The 23364-nt window shown below is 46.9% G+C and overlaps 1 protein-coding gene across 2 annotated transcripts in view; it reads left to right on the top strand.

Annotated features, from left to right (window-relative positions):
- The window catches only part of LOC139366891 (guanine nucleotide exchange factor VAV3-like), a 191031-nt gene that overhangs the window by 80285 nt on the left and 87382 nt on the right, over positions 1-23364 (top strand). For both annotated transcript variants that reach the window (XR_011626812.1, XM_071104630.1), the window contains exons 3-10: positions 3066-3124; positions 3211-3279; positions 3502-3613; positions 4326-4418; positions 6291-6359; positions 9261-9364; positions 9559-9658; positions 12153-12248. Coding sequence is in view for 1 of the 2 variants with exons in the window: in XM_071104630.1 (XP_070960731.1) it covers positions 3066-3124; positions 3211-3279; positions 3502-3613; positions 4326-4418; positions 6291-6359; positions 9261-9364; positions 9559-9658; positions 12153-12248 (702 nt within the window). In the remaining variant the exon portion in view is untranslated. The remainder of the gene's footprint in view (positions 1-3065; positions 3125-3210; positions 3280-3501; positions 3614-4325; positions 4419-6290; positions 6360-9260; positions 9365-9558; positions 9659-12152; positions 12249-23364) is intronic.

The raw sequence follows: 23364 nt of genomic DNA, 5'->3' as shown, positions 1-23364 counted from the left end.
GATGTCACAGGAAGGACAAAAAGATCATCAAGAACAACAACCACCGGAGCCTGTTCACCCCGCTCTCATCCAGAAGGCTAGGTCATTAAAGTGCATCAAAGCTGGGACAGAGAGACTGAAAAACAGCTTCTATCTCAAGGACTGCTAAACAGCCACCACTAACTCAGAGAGGCTGCTGCCTACATTGAGACCCAATCACTGGACACTTTAATAAATGGATCACTAGTCACTTTAAACAATGTCTCTAAATAATGCCACTTTAATAATGTCAACATATCTTACATTACTCATATCCCATGTATAAACTTTATTGAGACCCAATCACTGGACACTTTAATAACTGTTTTATTTTACCTTTATTTAACTCGGCAAGTCAGTTCAGAACAAATCCTTATTTTCAATGACGGCCTAGGAACAGTGGGTTAACTGCCTTGTTCAGGGGCAGAACGACTGATTTGTACCTTGTGTCAGCTCAGGGGTTTGAATTTGCAACCTTCCAGTTACTAGTCCAACGCTTTAACCACTAGGCAACCCTGCCACCCCAATCACTAGTCACTTTAAATAATGCCACTTTAATAATGTTTACGTATCTTACATTCATTTAATCATTTGTAAATACTGTATTTTATACCATCTACTGCACCTTGCCTAAGCTGCTCGGCCATCGCTCATCCATATATTTATATGAATATATTCTCATTCACCCCTTTTAGATTTGTGTGTATACGGTAGTTGTTGGGAATTGTTAGATATTACTGCACTGTTGGAACTAGAAGCACCAGCATTTCGCTACACTCGCAATTACATCTGCTAACCATGTGTATGTGACCAATAAAATTTGATTTGATATAAGAACTACGACATAGGAAGAAGCCCCTATAAGAACTACAACATATGAGTGAACAGGACATAGGAAGCCCCTATAAGAACTACAACATATGCGTGAACAGGAAAAAGGAAGCCCCTATAAGAACTACAACATATGAGTGAACAGGACATAGGAAGCCCCTATAAGAACTACAACATATGAGCGAACAGGACATAGGAAGCCCCTATAAGAATTACAACATATGAGTGAACAGCACATAGGAAGCCCCTATAAGAACTACAACATATGAGTGAACAGGACATAGGAAGCCCCTATAAGAACTACAACATATGAGTGAATAGGACATAGGAAGCCCCTATAAGAACTACAACATTTGAGTGAACAGGACATAGGAAGCCCCTATAATAATTACAACATATGAGTGAACAGGACACAGGAAGCCCCTATAAGAACTACAACATATGAGTGAACAGGACATAGGAAGCCCCTATAAGAACTACAACATATGAGTGAACAGGACATAGGAAGCCCATATAAGAACTACAACATTTGAGTGAACAGGACATAGGAAGCCCCTATAAGAACTACAACATATGATGGAACAGGACATAGGAAGCCCCTATAAGAACTACAACATATGAGTGAATAGGACATAGGAAGCCCCTATAAGAACTACAACATATGAGTGAACAGGACATAGGAAGCCCCTATAAGAACTACCGCATATGAGCGAACAGGACATAGGAAGCCCCTATAAGAATTACAACATATGAGTGAACAGGACATAGGAAGCCCCTATAAGAACTACAACATATGAGTGAACAGGACATAGGAAGCCACTATAAGAACTACAACATATGAGTGAACAGGACATAGGAAGCCCCTATAAGAACTACAACATTTGAGTGAACAGGACATAGGAAGCCCCTATAAGATCTACAACATATGAGGGAACAGGACATAGGAAGCCCCTATAAGAACTACAACATTTGAGTGAACAGGACATAGGAAGCCCCTATAAGAACTACAACATATGATGGAACAGGACATAGGAAGCCCCTATAAGAACTACAACATATGAGTGAACAGGACATAGGAAGCCCCTATAAGAACTACAACATTTGAGTGAACAGGACATAGGAAGCCCCTATAAGATCTACAACATATGAGGGAACAGGACATAGGAAGCCCCTATAAGAACTACAACATATGAGTGAATAGGACATAGGAAGCCCCTATAAGAACTACAACATATGAGTGAACAGGACATCGGAAGCCACTATAAGAACTACAACATATGAGTGAACAGGACATCGGAAGCCACTATAAGAACTACAACATATGAGTGAACAGGACATAGGAAGCCCTATAAGAACTACAACATATGAGTGAACAGGACATCGGAAGCCACTATAAGTACATGTCTGTTAAAGTGATTTGTATAAAGTGGTATTTTGGCTCATTAGCATGCTGTTAGAAAGACTCTCAGTCTATCCGGTCAAGGACAGAGGTCATTTCTGTTACACACATGATTTCCAGTGTTCTGTTTTGACACTCAAGCTGGGGGTTGATGATCACTAGACTTAAAGAGATACTTCAGGATGTTGGCCCTTTTATCTACCTCCCCAGAGTCAGATCAACTCGTGGATACAATTTTATGTCTTTGTGTGAAGTAAGAGGTAGTTTCGCAAGCCAATGCTAACTAGCGTCAGCGCAAAGGACTGGAAGTCAATGGGTATCTGCTAGACACAGATAAATAAAAATGGTATCCACAAATTCATCTGAATTTTTAGGGAAGTAGATTTTTAAAAAAGGTCCTTAATGCCAAAATCCCAAGGTATCCCTTTAATACTGAATGTCCCTTTAATACTGAATGTTATGGATTATTCTGTGGATAGTGATTGACGCCAGACTGGACAGAGGAACACTGTGTGATTCTGTAGCAGCTGACAACGTCACTGCCTTTTGGTCTGAAATGAGAGAAAAAATATTCTGATGAATATTGTTACTGCTCTCTATTGATTATGCAATAGAAACCATTTTCTTAACCGTATCGATTATGCTGGAAAGTCATTTAATCACTCAAATAATTTACCACCTCTTCCACAGGTCTCGTACTGTAATAATCTACTATTGTGCAACACTGCCCTCTATTGACAAAACAACAGAAGTACAACACTAATTTACTCATTACATTAAACCAAGTCTAAAACGTTTCCATTAATTTTCATTGCAGGTTATGGACACATTGTCCAAACTGTCCAGCACAACGATTTCAGAACAAACTGGTATAAAGTAAGTTTTGGTGTTTATTCCAATTTCTAAATCAGAATGTGTTGTGTTTTTAACCGTTAATGATTTTGTGCTTTTCTTTCCAAAAGGCCTTTTCCTTCAGAGGAGAGTCTAGAAGAAGATGAAGACATATATAGCCATCTGGTGGATCTGATTGAGTACGTCTTTCCTTACCTCTGGGTTGCCAGTGAGCACAAGACGCTTTCAACCAAAAATACACATTTTCAATGTCTTTTCAGCCAAAAACACGCATTTTCAACATTTTTTTGTACTGTCTATCCTCATGATCTCTCCTGTCTTGTGCCTCTTGACAAATGAGGGTTGTGAGTGTCATTATAGCTAGTGTGATAATGTGTTCCTCCTGCCTGTGTGTGTGACAGTGAGAAAGCTGTGGAGGATGAAGAGGATCTGTATGACTGTGTCTACGATGATGAAGATGGTGGTGAGATCTACGAAGATCTGATGAAGGCTGAGGCTGTTCCTCCTCCTCTGGTTAGTTCTCCCTCTTTCTCTCTCCTCTCTCTCTCTCTCTCTCCCTCTCTGTCTCTGTATCTCTCTCTCTCTCTCTCTCTCTCTCTCTCTCTGTATCTCTCTCTGTATCTCTCTCTGTATCTCTCTCTGTCTTTCTCTCTCTCTGTATCTCTCTCTCTCTATCTCTCTCTCTCTATCTCTCTCTCCTCTCTCTCTCTCTCTCTCTCACTCCTTTCTCCTTCTCACTGTTTCTTTCTCTCTCCCAATGTCTCTTTCCCTCACTCTCTCTCTTTCTCTCTCTCTCTCTCTGTTTCTTTCTCTCTGTTTCTTTCTCTCTCTCTCTCTCTCTCTCTCTCTCCTCTCTCTCTGTTTCTCTCTCTCTGTTTCTTTCTCTCTCGTTCTCTCTCGCTTTCTCTCTCTCCTCTCTCTCTCTGTTTCTTTCTCTCTCTCGTTCTCTCTCTCATTCTCTCTCTCGTTCTCTCCCTCTCTCTCTCATCTCCTTCTCTCACCTCAACCTTAAGCTGCTGTCTACTACAGTGTTATGAGTGACACCTACTGTTAGTGGTTTTTGGTTGGAGTTCTGTGTGCCCTTACTCAGGAGGTCAAACACCCCACATATGGTGTCCATGATTTAATGCTGAAGGCTCTGCTTAGAGAGCTGTGTTGTATGTGTGTGTGTGTATGTGTGTCTGTATGTGTGTATGTATGTGTGTGTGTGTGTGTCTGCTTCCAGAAGCAGGTAGAGACTGACATCAGGAGCTGTTGTCTGACAGAGATCAAGCAGACTGAGGAGAAGTACACAGAGACTCTGGACTCCATAGAGAAGGTATTACTGCCAAATACTGTACCTCCCCTATCTCTCTGGTGTTCCTGCCAAATACAGTACCTCCCCTATCTCTCTGGTGTTCCTGACAAATACGGTACAGCCCCTATCTCTCGGGTATTCCTGCCAAATACAGTACCTCCCCTATCTCTCTGGTGTTCCTGCCAAGTACAGTATTTTCCCTACCTCTCTGGTGTTCCTGCCAAGTACAGTACCTCCCCTATCTCTCTGGTGTTCCTGCCAAGTACAGTACCTCCCCTATCTATCTGGTGTTACTGCCAACTACAGTACATCCCCTATCTTTCTGGTGTTCCTGACAAGTACAGTACCTACCCTATCTCTCTGGTGTTCCTGCCAAGTACAGGACTTCCCCTATCTCTCTGGTGTTCCTGCCAAATACTGTACCTCCCCTATCTCTCTGGTGTTACTGACAAGTACAGTACCTCCCCTATCTCTCTGGTGTTCCTGCCAAGTACAGTATTTTCCCTATCTCTCTGGTGTTCCTGCCAAGTACAGTACCTCCCCTATCTCTCTGGTGTTTCTGCCAAATACAGTACCTCCCCTATCTCTCTGGTGTTACTGCCAACTACAGTACCTCCCCTATCTCTCTGGTGTTCCTGCCAAGTACAGTACCTCCCCTATCTCTCTGGTGTTCCTGCCAAGTACAGTACTTCCCCTATCTCTCTGGTGTTCCTGACAAGTACAGTACCTCCCCTATCTCTCTGGTGTTCCTGCCAAGTACAGTACCTCCCCTATCTCTCTGGTGTTCCTGCCAAGTACAGTACCTCCCCTATCTCTCTGGTGTTCCTGCCAAGTACAGTACCTCCCCTATCTCTCTGGTGTTCCTGCCAAGTACAGTACCTCCCCTATCTCTCTGGTGTTCCTGCCAAGTACAGTACCTCCCCTATCTCTCTGGTGTTCCTGACAAGTACAGTACCTCCCCTATCTCTCTGGTGTTCCTGCCAAGTACAGTACCTCCCCTATCTCTCTGGTGTTACTGCCAAGTACAGTACCTCCCCTATCTCTCTGGTGTTCCTGCCAAGTACAGTACTTCCCCTATCTCTCTGGTGTTCCTGACAAGTACAGTACCTCCCCTATCTCTCTGGTGTTACTGCCAAATACTGTACCTCCCCTATCTCTCTGGTGTTACTGCCAAATACAGTACCTCCCCTATCTCTCTGGTGTTCTTGCCAAATACAGTACCTCCCCTATCTCTCTGGTGTTCCTGCCAAATACAGTACCTCCCCTATCTTTCTGGTATTCCTGCCACAATCCAATTAATACTGAACTATTACACTTCATGACGTTATATAAAATAGTCCCGTCATGTAGGCAGATGCTTTTGAATCCTCAGTAGAGGAATTTAATGACATATTCTGCTATTCTGTCACACGTGATGTCCGATGGGGGAACAAACATGTTTAAATGTTTCCAGTAACTACTTTGTTGTTGTAATATCGTGAATGGTTTAGTTTAGGATTGAATGGACGTGAGAGTTTCACCATTAAGGATTCCAGCTTTAGGACTGTTCTGATAAATCACGTACAGTGGGGCAAAAAAAGTATTTAATTGTGCAAGTTCTCCCACTTAAAAAGATGAGAGAGGCCTGTAAATAAATTCATAAAAAATCCTACAATGTGATTTTCTGGATTTTTTTTTCTCATTTTGTCTGTCATAGTTGAAGTGTACCTATGATGAAAATTACAGGCCTCTCTCATCTTTTTAAGTGGGAGAACTTGCACAATTGGTGGCTGACTAAATACTTTTTTGCCCCACTGTATGTTGTGCCTGAAATCATTATTTTCCAGAAACTGCTTTCCTTCCTCTCCTGTTTTAGTGGAAATCTTTTTCTAACTCTCTGTTTTTCCCATCCAGTATTTTATGGCACCTCTTACCACCTTCCTGTCCTCGGAGGAGATGGAGAAAGTGTTTGTCAACATTCCGGTAAGCTACAGGACAGAAACCCCAATAACCCACAGTAACTAGGCAAGTCACTTAAGAACAAATTCTTATTTACAATGACGGCCTACCCCGTCCAAATCCTAACCCGGACGACGCTGGGCCAATTGTGCGCTGTCCTATGGGACTCCCAATCACGGCTGGTTGTGATACAGCCTGGAATCAAACCAGGGTCTGTAGTGACGCTTCTAGCACTGAGATGCATTGCCATAGACCGCTGCGCCACTCGGGAGTGGGTAGAGATGGTAGAGATGGAGAGCTAGTTCAACCTAAAACAGGTGTAAAAACCGGTTGTCTTTTCTAGTATTGTTGGATACAAGTTGTTTACCAGCACCTGGTTTTAGATACACTGCTGCGCACAGGGTTTTCTTTTTCTTAGTAAGACTTGTCGTATGGGTCTTTAAGCTGGGATTCAACCCAAACCTGTAGTCCCAAATCGTATGGGTCTTTAAGCTGGGATTCAACCCAAACCTGTAGTCCCAAATCGTATGGGTCTTTAGGTTGGGATTCAATCCAAACCTCTAGTCCCAAATCGTATGGGTCTTTAGGTTGGGATTCAACCCGAACCTGTAGTCCCAAATCGTATGGGTCTTTAAGCTGGGATTCAACCCAAACCTGTAGTCCCAAGTCGTATGGGTCTTTAGGTTGGGATTCAACCCAAACCTGTAGTCCCAAGTCGTATGGGTCTTTAGGTTGGGATTCAACCCAAACCTGTAGTCCCAAGTCGTATGGGTCTTTAGGTTGGGATTCAACCCAAACCTGTAGTCCCAAGTCGTATGGGTCTTTAGGTTGGGATTCAACCCAAACCTGTAGTCCCAAGTCGTATGGGTCTTTAGGTTGGGATTCAACCCAAACCTGTAGTCCCAAGTCGTATGGGTCTTTAGGTTGGGATTCAACCCAAACCTGTAGTCCCAAGTCGTATGGGTCTTCAGGTTGGGATTCAACCCAAACCTGTAGTCCCAAATCGTATGGGTCTTTAACCTGGGATTCAATCGTCCCAAATCGTATGGGTCTTTAGGTTGGGATTCAATCGTCCCAAATCGTATGGGTCTTTAAGCTGGGATTCAACCCAAACCTGTAGTCCCAAATCGTATGGGTCTTTAAGCTGGGATTCAACCCAAACCTGTAGTCCCAAGTCGTATGGGTCTTTAGGCTGGGATTCAATCGTCCCAAATCGTATGGGTCTTTAGGTTGGGATTCAATCCAAACCTCTAGTCCCAAGTCGTATGGTTCTTTAAGCTGGGATTCAATCGTCCCAAGTCGTATGGGTCTTTAGGTTGGGATTCAATCCAAACCTCTAGTCCCAAATCGTATGGGTCTTTAGGCTGGGATTCAATCGTCCCAAATCGTATGGGTCTTTAGGTTGGGATTCAATCCAAACCTCTAGTCCCAAATCGTATGGGTCTTTAGGCTGGGATTCAATCGTCCCAAGTCGTATGGGTCTTTAGGTTGGGATTCAATCCAAACCTCTAGTCCCAAGTCGTATGGGTCTTTAGGTTGGGATTCAACCCAAACCTGTAGTCCCAAGTCGTATGGGTCTTCAGGTTGGGATTCAACCCAAACCTGTAGTCCCAAATCGTATGGGTCTTTAACCTGGGATTCAATCGTCCCAAATCGTATGGGTCTTTAGGTTGGGATTCAATCGTCCCAAATCGTATGGGTCTTTAAGCTGGGATTCAACCCAAACCTGTAGTCCCAAATCGTATGGGTCTTTAAGCTGGGATTCAACCCAAACCTGTAGTCCCAAGTCGTATGGGTCTTTAGGCTGGGATTCAATCGTCCCAAATCGTATGGGTCTTTAGGTTGGGATTCAATCCAAACCTCTAGTCCCAAGTCGTATGGTTCTTTAAGCTGGGATTCAATCGTCCCAAGTCGTATGGGTCTTTAGGTTGGGATTCAATCCAAACCTCTAGTCCCAAATCGTATGGGTCTTTAGGCTGGGATTCAATCGTCCCAAATCGTATGGGTCTTTAGGTTGGGATTCAATCCAAACCTCTAGTCCCAAATCGTATGGGTCTTTAGGCTGGGATTCAATCGTCCCAAGTCGTATGGGTCTTTAGGTTGGGATTCAATCCAAACCTCTAGTCCCAAGTCGTATGGGTCTTTAGGTTGGGATTCAACCCAAACCTGTAGTCCCAAGTCGTATGGGTCTTCAGGTTGGGATTCAACCCAAACCTGTAGTCCCAAATCGTATGGGTCTTTAACCTGGGATTCAATCGTCCCAAATCGTATGGGTCTTTAGGTTGGGATTCAATCGTCCCAAATCGTATGGGTCTTTAAGCTGGGATTCAACCCAAACCTGTAGTCCCAAATCGTATGGGTCTTTAAGCTGGGATTCAACCCAAACCTGTAGTCCCAAGTCGTATGGGTCTTTAGGCTGGGATTCAATCGTCCCAAATCGTATGGGTCTTTAGGTTGGGATTCAATCCAAACCTCTAGTCCCAAGTCGTATGGTTCTTTAAGCTGGGATTCAATCGTCCCAAGTCGTATGGGTCTTTAGGTTGGGATTCAATCCAAACCTCTAGTCCCAAATCGTATGGGTCTTTAGGCTGGGATTCAATCGTCCCAAATCGTATGGGTCTTTAGGTTGGGATTCAATCCAAACCTCTAGTCCCAAATCGTATGGGTCTTTAGGCTGGGATTCAATCGTCCCAAGTCGTATGGGTCTTTAGGTTGAGATTCAATCCAAACCTCTAGTCCCAAGTCGTATGGGTCTTTAGGCTATAGCGCAGCGTTTTGAACTTTACTTTTCAAGGTCATTTACGATTGAGCCGGCATTTTACTATGAACCCAACCTCTGCAAACTTTAAAAGCTGCATCGTCGGCTGTCTAGTCCTCTTTGCTGTGAATCCCAGCCTCACTGTGTTTATCATTGTTGTGTTTCAGGCTCTGGTTAAAGTTCACAAGACTCTGAATGTGGCGATACAAGACTCTGTCTGCCATAGAAGTGCCCAGAACCTCTACCAGATCTTCATTAACTACAAAGAGAGGTACAGTACAACTCAACTTTAAGTCTCAGTTTTCTGTCTCATTCCCTTGTTCTCTCGTTCCTCATTCTCTCTCCCACCTTACCTCCTCTGTCTGTCTGCCTCCCTCCCTCCCTCCCTCCCTCCCTCCCTCCCTCCCTCCCTCCCTCCCTCCCTCCCTCCCTCCGTCCGTCCGTCTGTCTCTCTCTCTGTTCCAGGTTGCTAATATATGGGAAATACTGTAGCCATGTAGAAACGGCCATCATTGCTTTGGATGTCATCTGCAAAGACAGGGAAGATGTCCGAATGAAGCTGGAGGTAAAGTCCTTTATGAACTGTCATCATCAATCTAAATCAGTGGCCAGATAGCGCCATCTAGTGTTTAGCATTACCAACTGCATTGTACTGTTTTTCATTTGGGTTTATTCTCTTAAAAAATACAGTACCAGTCAAAGGTTTGGACACACCTACTCATTCCACGGTTTTTCTTTATTTTGACTATTTTCTACATCGTAGAATAATAGTGAAGACATTAAAACTATGAAATAACACAGATGGAATCATGTAGTAACCAAAAAAGTGTTAAACAAATCAAAATATTTTTTTGATTTTAGATTCTTCAAAGTAGCCACCCTTTGCCTTGAGGACAGCTTTGCACACTCTTGGCATTCTCTCAACCAGATTCATGAGGTAGTCACCTGGAATGCATTTCAATTAACAGGTGTGCCTTGTTAAATGTGAATTTCTTTCCTGCTTAATACGTTTGAGCCGATCAGTTGTGTTGTGACAAGGTAGGGGTGGTATACAGAAGATAGTCCTATTTGGTAAAAGACCAAGTCCATATTATGACAGGAACAGCTCCATTAAGCAAAGAGAAACAACAGTCCATCATTACTTTATGTCACGGATCCCTCTGGAACTTTCATTGCGCACACCTGTCCTCTATTCCCACACCTGGCCCCTATTCCCACACCTGTCCCCTATTCCCACACCTGGCCCCTATTCCCACACCTGGCCCCTATTCCCACACCTGGCCCCTATTCCCACACCTGGCCCCTATTCCCACACCTGGCCCCTATTCCCACACCTGGCCCCTATTCCCACACCTGGCCCCTATTCCCACACCTGTCCTCTATTCCCACACCTGGCCCCTATTCCCACACCTGTCCCCTATTCCCACACCTGGCCCCTATTCCCACACCTGGCCCCTATTCCCACACCTGGCCCCTATTCCCACACCTGGGCCCTATTCCCACACCTGGTCCCTATTCCCACACCTGGCCCCTATTCCCACACCTGTCCCCTATTCCCACACATGGCCCCTATTCCCACACCTGGCCTTCTATTCCCACACCTGGCCCCTATTCCCACACCTGGCCCCTATTCCCACACCTGGCCCCTATTCCCACTGATTGTATTTGTATATATGTTCCCTTTGTTCACCATGGTGGAGTCCATTATTGTTAGAATGTCTATTGGTGTGTGTGAGTACCTGTGCTGTGTGTTTTGGGCTTTCGTGCCCGTGTGGATTGCGCAGATGATTACAGGTCTTGTCCTGTGTGTTAATCATTGTGTGAGTGTGTTATTTATTTGAGGTACTCCTCGCTCTTTAAGACATGAATGTCAACATTTCAAGAACTTTGAAAGTTTCTTCAAGTGCAGTCGCAAAAACCATCAAGCACTATGATGAAACTGTCTCTCATTAGGACCACCACAGGAAACGGAAGACACAGAGTTACCTCTGCTGCAGCGGATATGTTCATTAGAGTTACCAGCCTCAGAAATGTGCAATAAATGCTTCACAGTGTTCAAGTAACAGACACATCTCAACATCAACTATACAGAGGAGACTGCGTGAATCAGGCCTTAATGATTGAATTGCTGCAAAGAAACCACTACTAAAGGACACCAATAATAAGAAGAGACTTGCTTGGGCCAAGAAACACAAGCAATGGACATTAGACCGGTGGAAATCTGTCCTTTGGTTTGATGAGTCCAAATTTGAAATATTTGGTTCCAACCACATTTCACTTTGTGAGATGCAGAGTTGGTGAATGGATGATCTCCGCATGTGTGTTTCCCACTGTGAAGAATGGAGGAGGGGGTGTAACGGTGTGGGGATGCTTTGCTGGTGACACTGTCTGTCATTTATTTAGAATTCAAGGCACACTTAAGCAGCATGGCTACCACAGCATTCTTTTCAACAGGACAATGACCCAACACACTTCCAGGCTGTGTAAGGGCTATTTGACCAAGGAGAGTGATGGAGTGCTGCATCAGATGACCTAGCCTCCACAATCACCCGACCTCAACCCAATTGAGATAGTTTGGGATGAGTTGGACCGCAGAGTGAAGGAAAAGCATCCAAGTGCTCAGCATATGTGTGAATTCCTTCAAGATAGTTGGAAAAGCATTCCAGGTGAAGCTGGTTGAGAGAATGCCAAGAGTGTGCAAAGCTGTCATCAAGGCAAAGAGTGGCTCCTTTGAAGAATCTCAAATAATAAAATATATTTAGATTTGTTTAACACTTTTTTGGTTACTACATGATTCCATATGTGTTATTTCACAGGTTTGATGTCTTCACTATTATTCTACAATATAGATAATAGTGAAAATAAAGAAAAACCTATAATGAGTAGGTGTGTCCAAACTTTTAAATGGTATTGTATGTGCTTTTTATTACAATACAATGACAGTTCACATTCTGTGCATTATCATGTATTTTACATTCTTATCATTTTACATTATCCAGAGTGGCTTATCAATCAGTCAATTGAACTGCATTCAATTCATTTGTGTTTTTTGTTTTCAGGAATGTGCAAAGAGAGCCAACCATGGCAAGTTTACACTGAGAGATCTGCTGGTTGTCCCGATGCAGAGGGTACTGAAGTATCCCCTTCTTCTACAGGTAAGATCTCTTCAGAGAACTGGGAATGAGCTCCATTCAACTGTTACCTCAGTAGCAGGACTAAAGCTGCAACACTGACTATCAGCAGTGGAGGCACACCCATCCATGTTTCGGTCATGGACTAGCTCTGCCCGCCTTCATGTGTGTCCCAACCTTTTACATGTATGGTAGAAAGAAAAGAATGAGAGAGAAAAACAGACTGAGGCAACAACTACCATAAAACAACCAACAAAAACGGGTCACAACTCCTGCAGCTCTGTCGTATGCTGGGTCTGTACATAGTCAATGGCAGGCTTTGAGGGGTCTCCTACAGTACGTACACCATATTATTAAGAATTGCTATAGATGGAAGGGAAGTGAATTACAGTAACTGGCTTAAACAGTGATTTACAAAAGTATTGGGGCAGTCACACATGTTTTGCACAAATATCAAACCTTGCAAACCTTCCCTGTTATTGTAATGGTGAGAGGTTAGCTTGTCTTGGGGGTATAATATTTGGGCATCTGTAATTTTCTCACTCATCATTACTCACAATTAATTCAGGACTATCTATAACTATGGTATCGTTCACATTAATGTACAAGTGTTTAGAAACGTGATATACAGTGCCTTGCGAAAGTATTCGGCCCCCTTGAACTTTGCGACCTTTTGCCACATTTCAGGCTTCAAACATAAAGATATAAAACTGTATTTTTTTGTGAAGAATCAACAACAAGTGGGACACAATCATGAAGTGGAACGACATTTATTGGATATTTTAAACTTTTTTAACAAATCAAAAACTGAAAAATTGGGCATGCAAAATTATTCAGCCCCCTTAAGTTAATACTTTGTAGCGCCAACTTTTGCTGCGATTACAGCTGTAAGTCGCTTGGGGTATGTCTCTATCAGTTTTGCACATCGAGAGACTGAAATTTTTTCCCATTCCTCCTTGCAAAACAGCTCGAGCTCAGTGAGGTTGGATGGAGAGCATTTGTGAACAGCAGTTTTCAGTTCTTTCCACAGATTCTCGATTGGATTCAGGTCTGGACTTTGACTTGGCCATTCTAACACCTGGATATGTTTATTTTTTAACCATTCCATTGTAGATTTTGCTTTATGTTTTGGATCATTGTCTTGTTGGAAGACAAATCTCCGTCCCAGTCTCAGGTCTTTTGCAGACTCCATCAGGTTTTCTTCCAGAATGGTCCTGTATTTGGCTCCATCCATCTTCCCATCAATTTGAACCATCTTCCCTGTCCCTGCTGAAGAAAAGCAGGCCCAAACCATGATGCTGCCACCACCATGTTTGACAGTGGGGATGGTGTGTTCAGCTGTGTTGCTTTTACGCCAAACATAACGATTTGCATTGTTGCCAAAAAGTTCAATTTTGGTTTCATCTGACCAGAGCACCTTCTTCCACATGTTTGGTGTGTCTCCCAGGTGGCTTGTGGCAAACTTTAAACAACACTTTTTATGGATATCTTTAAGAAATGGCTTTCTTCTTGCCACTCTTCCATAAAGGCCAGATTTGTGCAATATACGACTGATTGTTGTTCTATGGACAGTCTCCCACCTCAGCTGTAGATCTCTGCAGTTCATCCAGAGTGATCATGGGCCTCTTGGCTGCATCTCTGATCAGTCTTATCCTTGTATGAGCTGAAAGTTTAGAGGGACAGCCAGGTCTTGGTAGATTTGCAGTGGTCTGATACTCCTTCCATTTCAATATTATCGCTTGCACAGTGCTCCTTGGGATGTTTAAAGCTTGGGAAATATTTTTGTATCCAAATCCGGCTTTAAACTTCTTCACAACAGTATCTCGGACCTGCCTGGTGTGTTCCTTGTTCTTCATGATGCTCTCTGCGCTTTTAACGGACCTCTGAGACTATCACAGTGCAGGTGCATTTATACGGAGACTTGATTACACACAGGTGGATTGTATTTATCATCATTAGTCATTTAGGTCAACATTGGATCATTCAGAGATCCTCTCTGAACTTCTGGAGAGAGTTTGCTGCACTGAAAGTAAAGGGGCTGAATAATTTTGCACGCCCAATTTTTCAGTTTTTGATTTGTTAAAAAAGTTTGAAATATCCAATAAATGTCGTTCCACTTCATGATTGTGTCCCACTTGTTGTTGATTCTTCACAAAAAAATACAGTTTTATATCTTTATGTTTGAAGCCTGAAATGTGGCAAAAGGTCGCAAAGTTCAAGCGGGCCGAATACTTTCGCAAGGCACTGTATTCTTATTTTCAATAAAAGTGACTCCAAAATGACAATATACATTATTTACCATAAATGTATATTGGGCACAAAATAATCTGAAACACAACCAACAAAAACAGCAAATGCATCCAATAAGTCTGTAGAGTCACACGCTTGATGTAATCATTGTGTTCTAGTAATATGGGACAAAATACTCAACTTTTGACTACTTTTTTACACAGATAATTTAATATGTCCAAATACTTCTAGTCCCCTAAAATGGTACAATTGGGAATTAGGTACAAAATGGGGATTTAGGTTGAAAAAAAGTGCTGTAATTTCTAAACTGTTCACTAGCTATGAATGAAAATACCCCAACATTTAAGCTGACAGTCTTCACTTGAACCTCATAGTATAATATAATATATAATATATAATATAAATAATATAAAAGTGTTGGAGTACAGAGCAAAATAACAACCCATTTGTCCCAACACTTTTGGAGCTCACTGTATTTGATCTCAGCTTCCTTATCAAATCTAAATATTTCAACCAGACAACCTACAAAAATTAACCACAATTCACAAAAGTGGAGACAAATTCGACCCCAATAACTACCGTGGGATATGCGTCAACAGCAACCTTGGGAAAAACCTCTGCATTGTCATTAACAGCAGACTTCTTTCTACATTTCCTCAGTGAAAACAATGTACTGAGCAAATGTAAAATAGTATTTTTTCCAAAATATCGTATGAGAGGCCACTCAGCAAGCTGGTACTGGGGCTCTGTTAACAGACACAAACAGACCCGACAGAGCCCCAGGACAGCAACACAATTAGACCCAACCAAATCATGAGAAAACAAGAAATGTAATCACTTGACACATTGGAAAGCATTAACAAAAAAACATTGCAAACTAGACTGCTATTTGGCCCTAAACAGAGAGTACACAGTGGCAGAATACTGACCACTGAGACTGTATTTATAGGTTTATTTATTCTCCCTTTCGTACTTCAACTACTTGCACATTGTTACAACACTGTACATAGCCAATAATATAATATTCAAAATGTCTATATTCTTTTAAAACTTTAGTGAGTTTAATGTTTACCGTTCATTTCTGATTGTTTATTTATTTATTAGCAAATTCCACAGAGAGAGAGAGAGAGAGAGAGAGAGAGAGAGAGAGAGAGAGAGAGAGAGAGAGAGAGAGAGAGAGAGAGAGAGAGAGAGAGAGAGAGAGAGAGAGAGAGAGAGAGAGAGGGGGAGAGAGAGAGAGAGAGAGAGAGAGAGAGAGAGAGAGAGAGAGAGAGAGAGAGAGAGAGAGAGAGAGAGAGAGAGAGAGAGAGAGAGAGAGAGAGAGAGAGAGAGAGAAAGAGAGAGGGAGGAACAGCCTCAGCCTTAATCAGATCTTCGTAGATCTCACCACCATCTTCATCATCGTAGACACAGTCATACAGATCCTCTTCCTCCTCCACAGCTTTCTCACTGTCACACACACAGGCAGGAGGAACACATTATCACACTAGCTATAATGACACTCACAATACGCTCTTAGAAAGAAAGGTGCTCTCTGGAACCTAAAAGGGTTATTTGGTTGTCCCCATTGGATAACCCTTTTGAGAAAAACATTTTTAGTTCCCTCTGTGGAAATGGTTCTACATGGAACCCAGAAGGGTTCTACCTGGAACCAAAAGGTTCAAAGGGTTCTCCTATTAGGGACAACCGAAGAACCCTTTTGGAGCCTTTTTTCTAAGAGTGTAGTGTGTTTGAATAGTGTGATACGACTCCTGCTGCTCTCCTAGACGTCACCACTAGAGCCTCTGGCCCTGACTCCTGCAGCTCTCCTAGACGTAACCACTAGAGTCAGTCAATCAGCCCTCTGGCCCTGACTCCTGCAGCTCTCTTAGACGTAACCACTAGAGTCAGTCAATCAGCCCTCTGGCCCTGACTCCTGCAGATCTCTTAGACGTAACCACTAGAGTCAGTCAATCAGGCCTCTGGCCCTGACTCCTGCAGCTCTCCTAGACGTAACCACTAGAGCCTCTGGCCCTGACTCCTGCAGCTCTCTTAGACGTAACCACTAGAGTCAGTCAATCAGCCCTCTGGCCCTGACTCCTGCAGCTCTCCTAGACGTAACCACTAGAGTCAGTCAAGCAGGCCTCTGGCCCTGACTCCTGCAGCTCTCCTAGACGTAACCACTAGAGTCAGTCAATCAGCTCTCTGGCCCTGACTCCTGCAGCTCTCCTAGACGTAAGCACTAGAGGCTCTGGCCCTGACTCCTGCAGCTCTCTTAGACGTAACCACTAGAGTCAGTCAATCAGCCCTCTGGCCCTGACTCCTGCAGCTCTCCTAGACGGCACCACTAGAGCCTCTGGCCCTGACTCCTGCAGCTCTCCTAGACGTAACCACTAGAGTCAGTCAATCAGCCCTCTGGCCCTGACTCCTGCTGCTCTCCTAGACGTAACCACTAGAGTCAGTCAATCAGGCCTCTGGCCCTGACTCCTGCAGCTCTCCTAGACGTAACCATTAGAGTCAGTCAAGCAGGCCTCTGGACCTGACTCCTGCAGCTCTCCTAGACGTAACCACTAGAGTCAGTCAGTCTGCCCTCTGGCCCTGACTCCTGCTGCTCTCCTAGACGTAACCACTAGAGTCAGTCAGTCTGCCCTCTGGCCCTGACTCCTGCTGCTCTCCTAGACGTAACCACTAGAGTCAGTCAAGCAGGCCTCTGGCCCTGACTCCTGCAACTCTCCTAGACGTAACCACTAGAGTCAGTCAAGCAGGCCTCTGGCCCTGACTCCTGCAGCTCTCCTAGACGTAACCACTAGAGTCAGTCAGTCTGCCCTCTGGCCCTGACTCCTGCTGCTCTCCTAGACGTAACCACTAGAGCCTCTGGCCCTGACTCCTGCAGCTCTCTTAGACGTAACCACTAGAGTCAGTCAGTCAGCCCTCTGGCCCTGACTCCTGCTGCTCTCCTAGACGTCACCACTAGAGTCAGTCAATCAGCCCTCTGGCCCTGACTCCTGCAGCTCTCTTAGACGTAACCACTAGAGTCAGTCAATCAGCCCTCTGGCCCTGACTCCTGCAGCTCTCCTAGACGTAACCACTAGAGTCAGTCAGTCTGCCCTCTGGCCCTGACTCCTGCAGCTCTCCTAGACGTAACCACTAGAGTCAGTCAGTCAGCCCTCTGGCCCTGACTCCTGCAGCTCTCTTAGACGTAACCACTAGAGTCAGTCAGTCAGCCCTCTGGCCCTGACTCCTGCTGCTCTCCTAGACGTCACCACTAGAGTCAGTCAATCAGCCCTCTGGCCCTGACTCCTGCAGCTCTCTTAGACGTAACCACTAGAGTCAGTCAATCAGCCCTCTGGCCCTGACTCCTGCAGCTCTCCTAGACGTAACCACTAGAGTCAGTCAGTCTGCCCTCTGGCCCTGACTCCTGCAGCTCTCCTAGACGTAACCACTAGAGTCAGTCAATCAGGCCTCTGGCCCTGACTCCTGCTGCTCTCTTAGACGTAACCACTAGAGTCAGTCAATCAGCCCTCTAGCCCTGACTCCTGCAGCTCTCCTAGACGTAACCACTAGAGCCTCTGGCCCTGACTAATGCAGCTCTCCTAGACGTAACCACTAGAGTCAGTCAGTCTGCCCTCTGGCCCTGACTCCTGCAGCTCTCCTAGACGTAACCACTAGAGTCAGTCAATCAGGCCTCTGGCCCTGACTCCTGCAGCTCTCCTAGACGTAACCATTAGAGTCAGTCAAGCAGGCCTCTGGACCTGACTCCTGCAGCTCTCCTAGACGTAACCACTAGAGTCAGTCAGTCTGCCCTCTGGCCCTGACTCCTGCTGCTCTCCTAGACGTAACCACTAGAGTCAGTCAGTCTGCCCTCTGGCCCTGACTCCTGCAGCTCTCCTAGACGTAACCATTAGAGTCAGTCAAGCAGGCCTCTGGACCTGACTCCTGCAGCTCTCCTAGACGTAACCACTAGAGTCAGTCAGTCTGCCCTCTGGCCCTGACTCCTGCTGCTCTCCTAGACGTAACCACTAGAGTCAGTCAGTCTGCCCTCTGGCCCTGACTCCTGCTGCTCTCCTAGACGTAACCACTAGAGTCAGTCAAGCAGGCCTCTGGCCCTGACTCCTGCAACTCTCCTAGACGTAACCACTAGAGTCAGTCAAGCAGGCCTCTGGCCCTGACTCCTGCAGCTCTCCTAGACGTAACCACTAGAGTCAGTCAGTCTGCCCTCTGGCCCTGACTCCTGCTGCTCTCCTAGACGTAACCACTAGAGCCTCTGGCCCTGACTCCTGCAGCTCTCCTAGACGTAACCAATAGAGTCAGTCAAGCAGGCCTCTGGCCCTGACTCCTGCAGCTCTCTTAGACGTAACCACTAGAGTCAGTCAGTCAGCCCTCTGGCCCTGACTCCTGCTGCTCTCCTAGACGTCACCACTAGAGTCAGTCAATCAGCCCTCTGGCCCTGACTCCTGCAGCTCTCTTAGACGTAACCACTAGAGTCAGTCAATCAGCCCTCTGGCCCTGACTCCTGCAGCTCTCCTAGACGTAACCACTAGAGTCAGTCAGTCTGCCCTCTGGCCCTGACTCCTGCAGCTCTCCTAGACGTAACCACTAGAGTCAGTCAATCAGGCCTCTGGCCCTGACTCCTGCTGCTCTCTTAGACGTAACCACTAGAGTCAGTCAATCAGCCCTCTGGCCCTGACTCCTGCAGCTCTCCTAGACGTAACCACTAGAGCCTCTGGCCCTGACTCCTGCAGCTCTCCTAGACGTAACCACTAGAGTCAGTCAGTCTGCCCTCTGGCCCTGACTCCTGCAGCTCTCCTAGACGTAACCACTAGAGTCAGTCAAGCAGGCCTCTGGCCCTGACTCCTGCAGCTCTCCTAGACGTAACCACTAGAGTCAGTCAATCAGCCCTCTTGCCCTGACTCCTGCAGCTCTCCTAGACGTAACCACTAGAGTCAGTCAAGCAGGCCTCTGGCCCTGACTCCTGCAGCTCTCCTAGACGTAACCACTAGAGTCAGTCAATCAGCCCTCTGGCCCTGACTCCTGCTGCTCTCCTAGACGTAACCACTAGAGTCAGTCAGTCTGCCCTCTGGCCCTGACTCCTGCAGCTCTCCTAGACGTCACCACAAGAGTCAGTCAATCAGCCCTCTGGCCCTGACTCCTGCAGCTCTCTTAGACGTAACCACTAGAGTCAGTCAATCAGCCCTCTGGCCCTGACTCCTGCTGCTCTCCTAGAAGTAACCACTAGAGTCAGTCAGTCTGCCCTCTGGCCCTGACTCCTGCAGCTCTCCTAGACGTCACCACTAGAGTCAGTCAATCAGCCCTCTGGCCCTGACTCCTGCAGCTCTCTTAGACGTAACCACTAGAGTCAGTCAATCAGCCCTCTGGCCCTGACTCCTGCTGCTCTCCTAGACGTAACCACTAGAGTCAGTCAATCAGCCCTCTGGCCCTGACTCCTGCAGCTCTCTTAGACGTAACCACTAGAGTCAGTCAATCAGGCCTCTGGCCCTGACTCCTGCAGCTCTCCTAGACGTAACCACTAGAGCCTCTGGCCCTGACTCCTGCAGCTCTCTTAGACGTAACCACTAGAGTCAGTCAATCAGGCCTCTGGCCCTGACTCCTGCTGCTCTCCTAGACGTAACCACTAGAGCCTCTGGCCCTGACTCCTGCAGCTCTCCTAGACGTAACCACTAGAGTCAGTCAATCAGCCCTCTGGCCCTGACTCCTGCTGCTCTCTTAGACGTAACCACTAGAGTCAGTCAGTCAGCCCTCTGGCCCTGACTCCTGCAGCTCTCCTAGACGTAACCACTAGAGCCTCTTGCCCTGACTCCTGCAGCTCTCTTAGACGTAACCACTAGAGTCAGTCAATCAGGCCTCTGGCCCTGACTCCTGCAGCTCTCCTAGACGTAACCACTAGAGCCTCTGGCCCTGACTCCTGCAGCTCTCTTAGACGTAACCACTAGAGTCAGTCAATCAGCCCTCTGGCCCTGACTCCTGCAGCTCTCTTAGACGTAACCACTAGAGTCAGTCAATCAGCCCTCTGGCCCTGACTCCTGCAGCTCTCCTAGACGTAACCACTAGAGTCAGTCAAGCAGGCCTCTGGCCCTGACTCCTGCAGCTCTCCTAGACGTAACCACTAGAGTCAGTCAATCAGCTCTCTGGCCCTGACTCCTGCAGCTCTCCTAGACGTAAGCACTAGAGTCAGTCAATCAGCTCTCTGGCCCTGACTCCTGCAGCTCTCCTAGACGTAAGCACTAGAGCCTCTGGCCCTGACTCCTGCAGCTCTCTTAGACGTAACCACTAGAGTCAGTCAATCAGCCCTCTGGCCCTGACTCCTGCAGCTCTCCTAGACGGCACCACTAGAGCATCTGGCCCTGACTCCTGCAGCTCTCCTAGACGTAAGCACTAGAGCCTCTGGCCCTGACTCCTGCAGCTCTCTTAGACGTAACCACTAGAGTCAGTCAATCAGCCCTCTGGCCCTGACTCCTGCTGCTCTCCTAGACGTAACCACTAGAGTCAGTCAATCAGGCCTCTGGCCCTGACTCCTGCAGCTCTCCTAGACGTAACCATTAGAGTCAGTCAAGCAGGCCTCTGGACCTGACTCCTGCAGCTCTCCTAGACGTAACCACTAGAGTCAGTCAGTCTGCCCTCTGGCCCTGACTCCTGCTGCTCTCCTAGACGTAACCACTAGAGTCAGTCAGTCTGCCCTCTGGCCCTGACTCCTGCTGCTCTCCTAGACGTAACCACTAGAGTCAGTCAAGCAGGCCTCTGGCCCTGACTCCTGCAACTCTCCTAGACGTAACCACTAGAGTCAGTCAAGCAGGCCTCTGGCCCTGACTCCTGCAGCTCTCCTAGACGTAACCACTAGAGTCAGTCAGTCTGCCCTCTGGCCCTGACTCCTGCTGCTCTCCTAGACGTAACCACTAGAGCCTCTGGCCCTGACTCCTGCAGCTCTCCTAGACGTAACCAATAGAGTCAGTCAAGCAGGCCTCTGGCCCTGACTCCTGCAGCTCTCTTAGACGTAACCACTAGAGTCAGTCAGTCAGCCCTCTGGCCCTGACTCCTGCTGCTCTCCTAGACGTCACCACTAGAGTCAGTCAATCAGCCCTCTGGCCCTGACTCCTGCAGCTCTCTTAGACGTAACCACTAGAGTCAGTCAATCAGCCCTCTGGCCCTGACTCCTGCAGCTCTCCTAGACGTAACCACTAGAGTCAGTCAGTCTGCCCTCTGGCCCTGATTTTGCAGCTCTCCTAGACGTAACCACTAGAGTCAGTCAATCAGGCCTCTGGCCCTGACTCCTGCTGCTCTCTTAGACGTAACCACTAGAGTCAGTCAATCAGCCCTCTGGCCCTGACTCCTGCAGCTCTCCTAGACGTAACCACTAGAGCCTCTGGCCCTGACTCCTGCAGCTCTCCTAGATGTAACCACTAGAGTCAGTCAGTCTGCCCTCTGGCCCTGACTCCTGCAGCTCTCCTAGACGTAACCACTAGAGTCAGTCAAGCAGGCCTCTGGCCCTGACTCCTGCAGCTCTCCTAGACGTAACCACTAGAGTCAGTCAATCAGCCCTCTGGCCCTGACTCCTGCTGCTCTCCTAGACGTAACCACTAGAGTCAGTCAATCAGCCCTCTTGCCCTGACTCCTGCAGCTCTCCTAGACGTAACCACTAGAGTCAGTCAAGCAGGCCTCTGGCCCTGACTCCTGCAGCTCTCCTAGACGTAACCACTAGAGTCAGTCAATCAGCCCTCTGGCCCTGACTCCTGCTGCTCTCCTAGACGTAACCACTAGAGTCAGTCAGTCTGCCCTCTGGCCCTGACTCCTGCAGCTCTCCTAGACGTCACCACTAGAGTCAGTCAATCAGCCCTCTGGCCCTGACTCCTGCAGCTCTGTTAGACGTAACCACTAGAGTCAGTCAATCAGCCCTCTGGCCCTGACTCCTGCTGCTCTCCTAGACGTAACCACTAGAGTCAGTCAATCAGCCCTCTGGCCCTGACTCCTGCAGCTCTCTTAGACGTAACCACTAGAGTCAGTCAATCAGGCCTCTGGCCCTGACTCCTGCAGCTCTCCTAGACGTAACCACTAGAGCCTCTGGCCCTGACTCCTGCAGCTCTCTTAGACGTAACCACTAGAGTCAGTCAATCAGGCCTCTGGCCCTGACTCCTGCTGCTCTCCTAGACGTAACCACTAGAGCCTCTGGCCCTGACTCCTGCAGCTCTCCTAGACGTAACCACTAGAGTCAGTCAATCAGCCCTCTGGCCCTGACTACTGCTGCTCTCTTAGACGTAACCACTAGAGTCAGTCAGTCAGCCCTCTGGCCCTGACTCCTGCAGCTCTCCTAGACGTAACCACTAGAGTCAGTCAAGCAGGCCTCTGGCCCTGACTCCTGCAGCTCTCCTAGACGTAACCACTAGAGTCAGTCAATCAGCCCTCTGGCCCTGACTCCTGCTGCTCTCCTAGACGTAACCACTAGAGTCAGTCAATCAGCCCTCTTGCCCTGACTCCTGCAGCTCTCCTAGACGTAACCACTAGAGTCAGTCAAGCAGGCCTCTGGCCCTGACTCCTGCAGCTCTCCTAGACGTAACCACTAGAGTCAGTCAATCAGCCCTCTGGCCCTGACTCCTGCTGCTCTCCTAGACGTCACCACTAGAGTCAGTCAATCAGCCCTCTGGCCCTGACTCCTGCAGCTCTCTTAGACGTAACCACTAGAGTCAGTCAATCAGCCCTCTGGCCCTGACTCCTGCAGCTCTCCTAGACGTAACCACTAGAGTCAGTCAGTCTGCCCTCTGGCCCTGATTTTGCAGCTCTCCTAGACGTAACCACTAGAGTCAGTCAATCAGGCCTCTGGCCCTGACTCCTGCTGCTCTCTTAGACGTAACCACTAGAGTCAGTCAATCAGCCCTCTGGCCCTGACTCCTGCAGCTCTCCT

Source organism: Oncorhynchus clarkii, chromosome 15 (assembly GCF_045791955.1).
Source record: "Oncorhynchus clarkii lewisi isolate Uvic-CL-2024 chromosome 15, UVic_Ocla_1.0, whole genome shotgun sequence".
In the NCBI taxonomy this organism is placed as follows: domain Eukaryota; kingdom Metazoa; phylum Chordata; class Actinopteri; order Salmoniformes; family Salmonidae; genus Oncorhynchus; species Oncorhynchus clarkii.
This window is presented reverse-complemented; position numbering and strand designations above follow the sequence as displayed.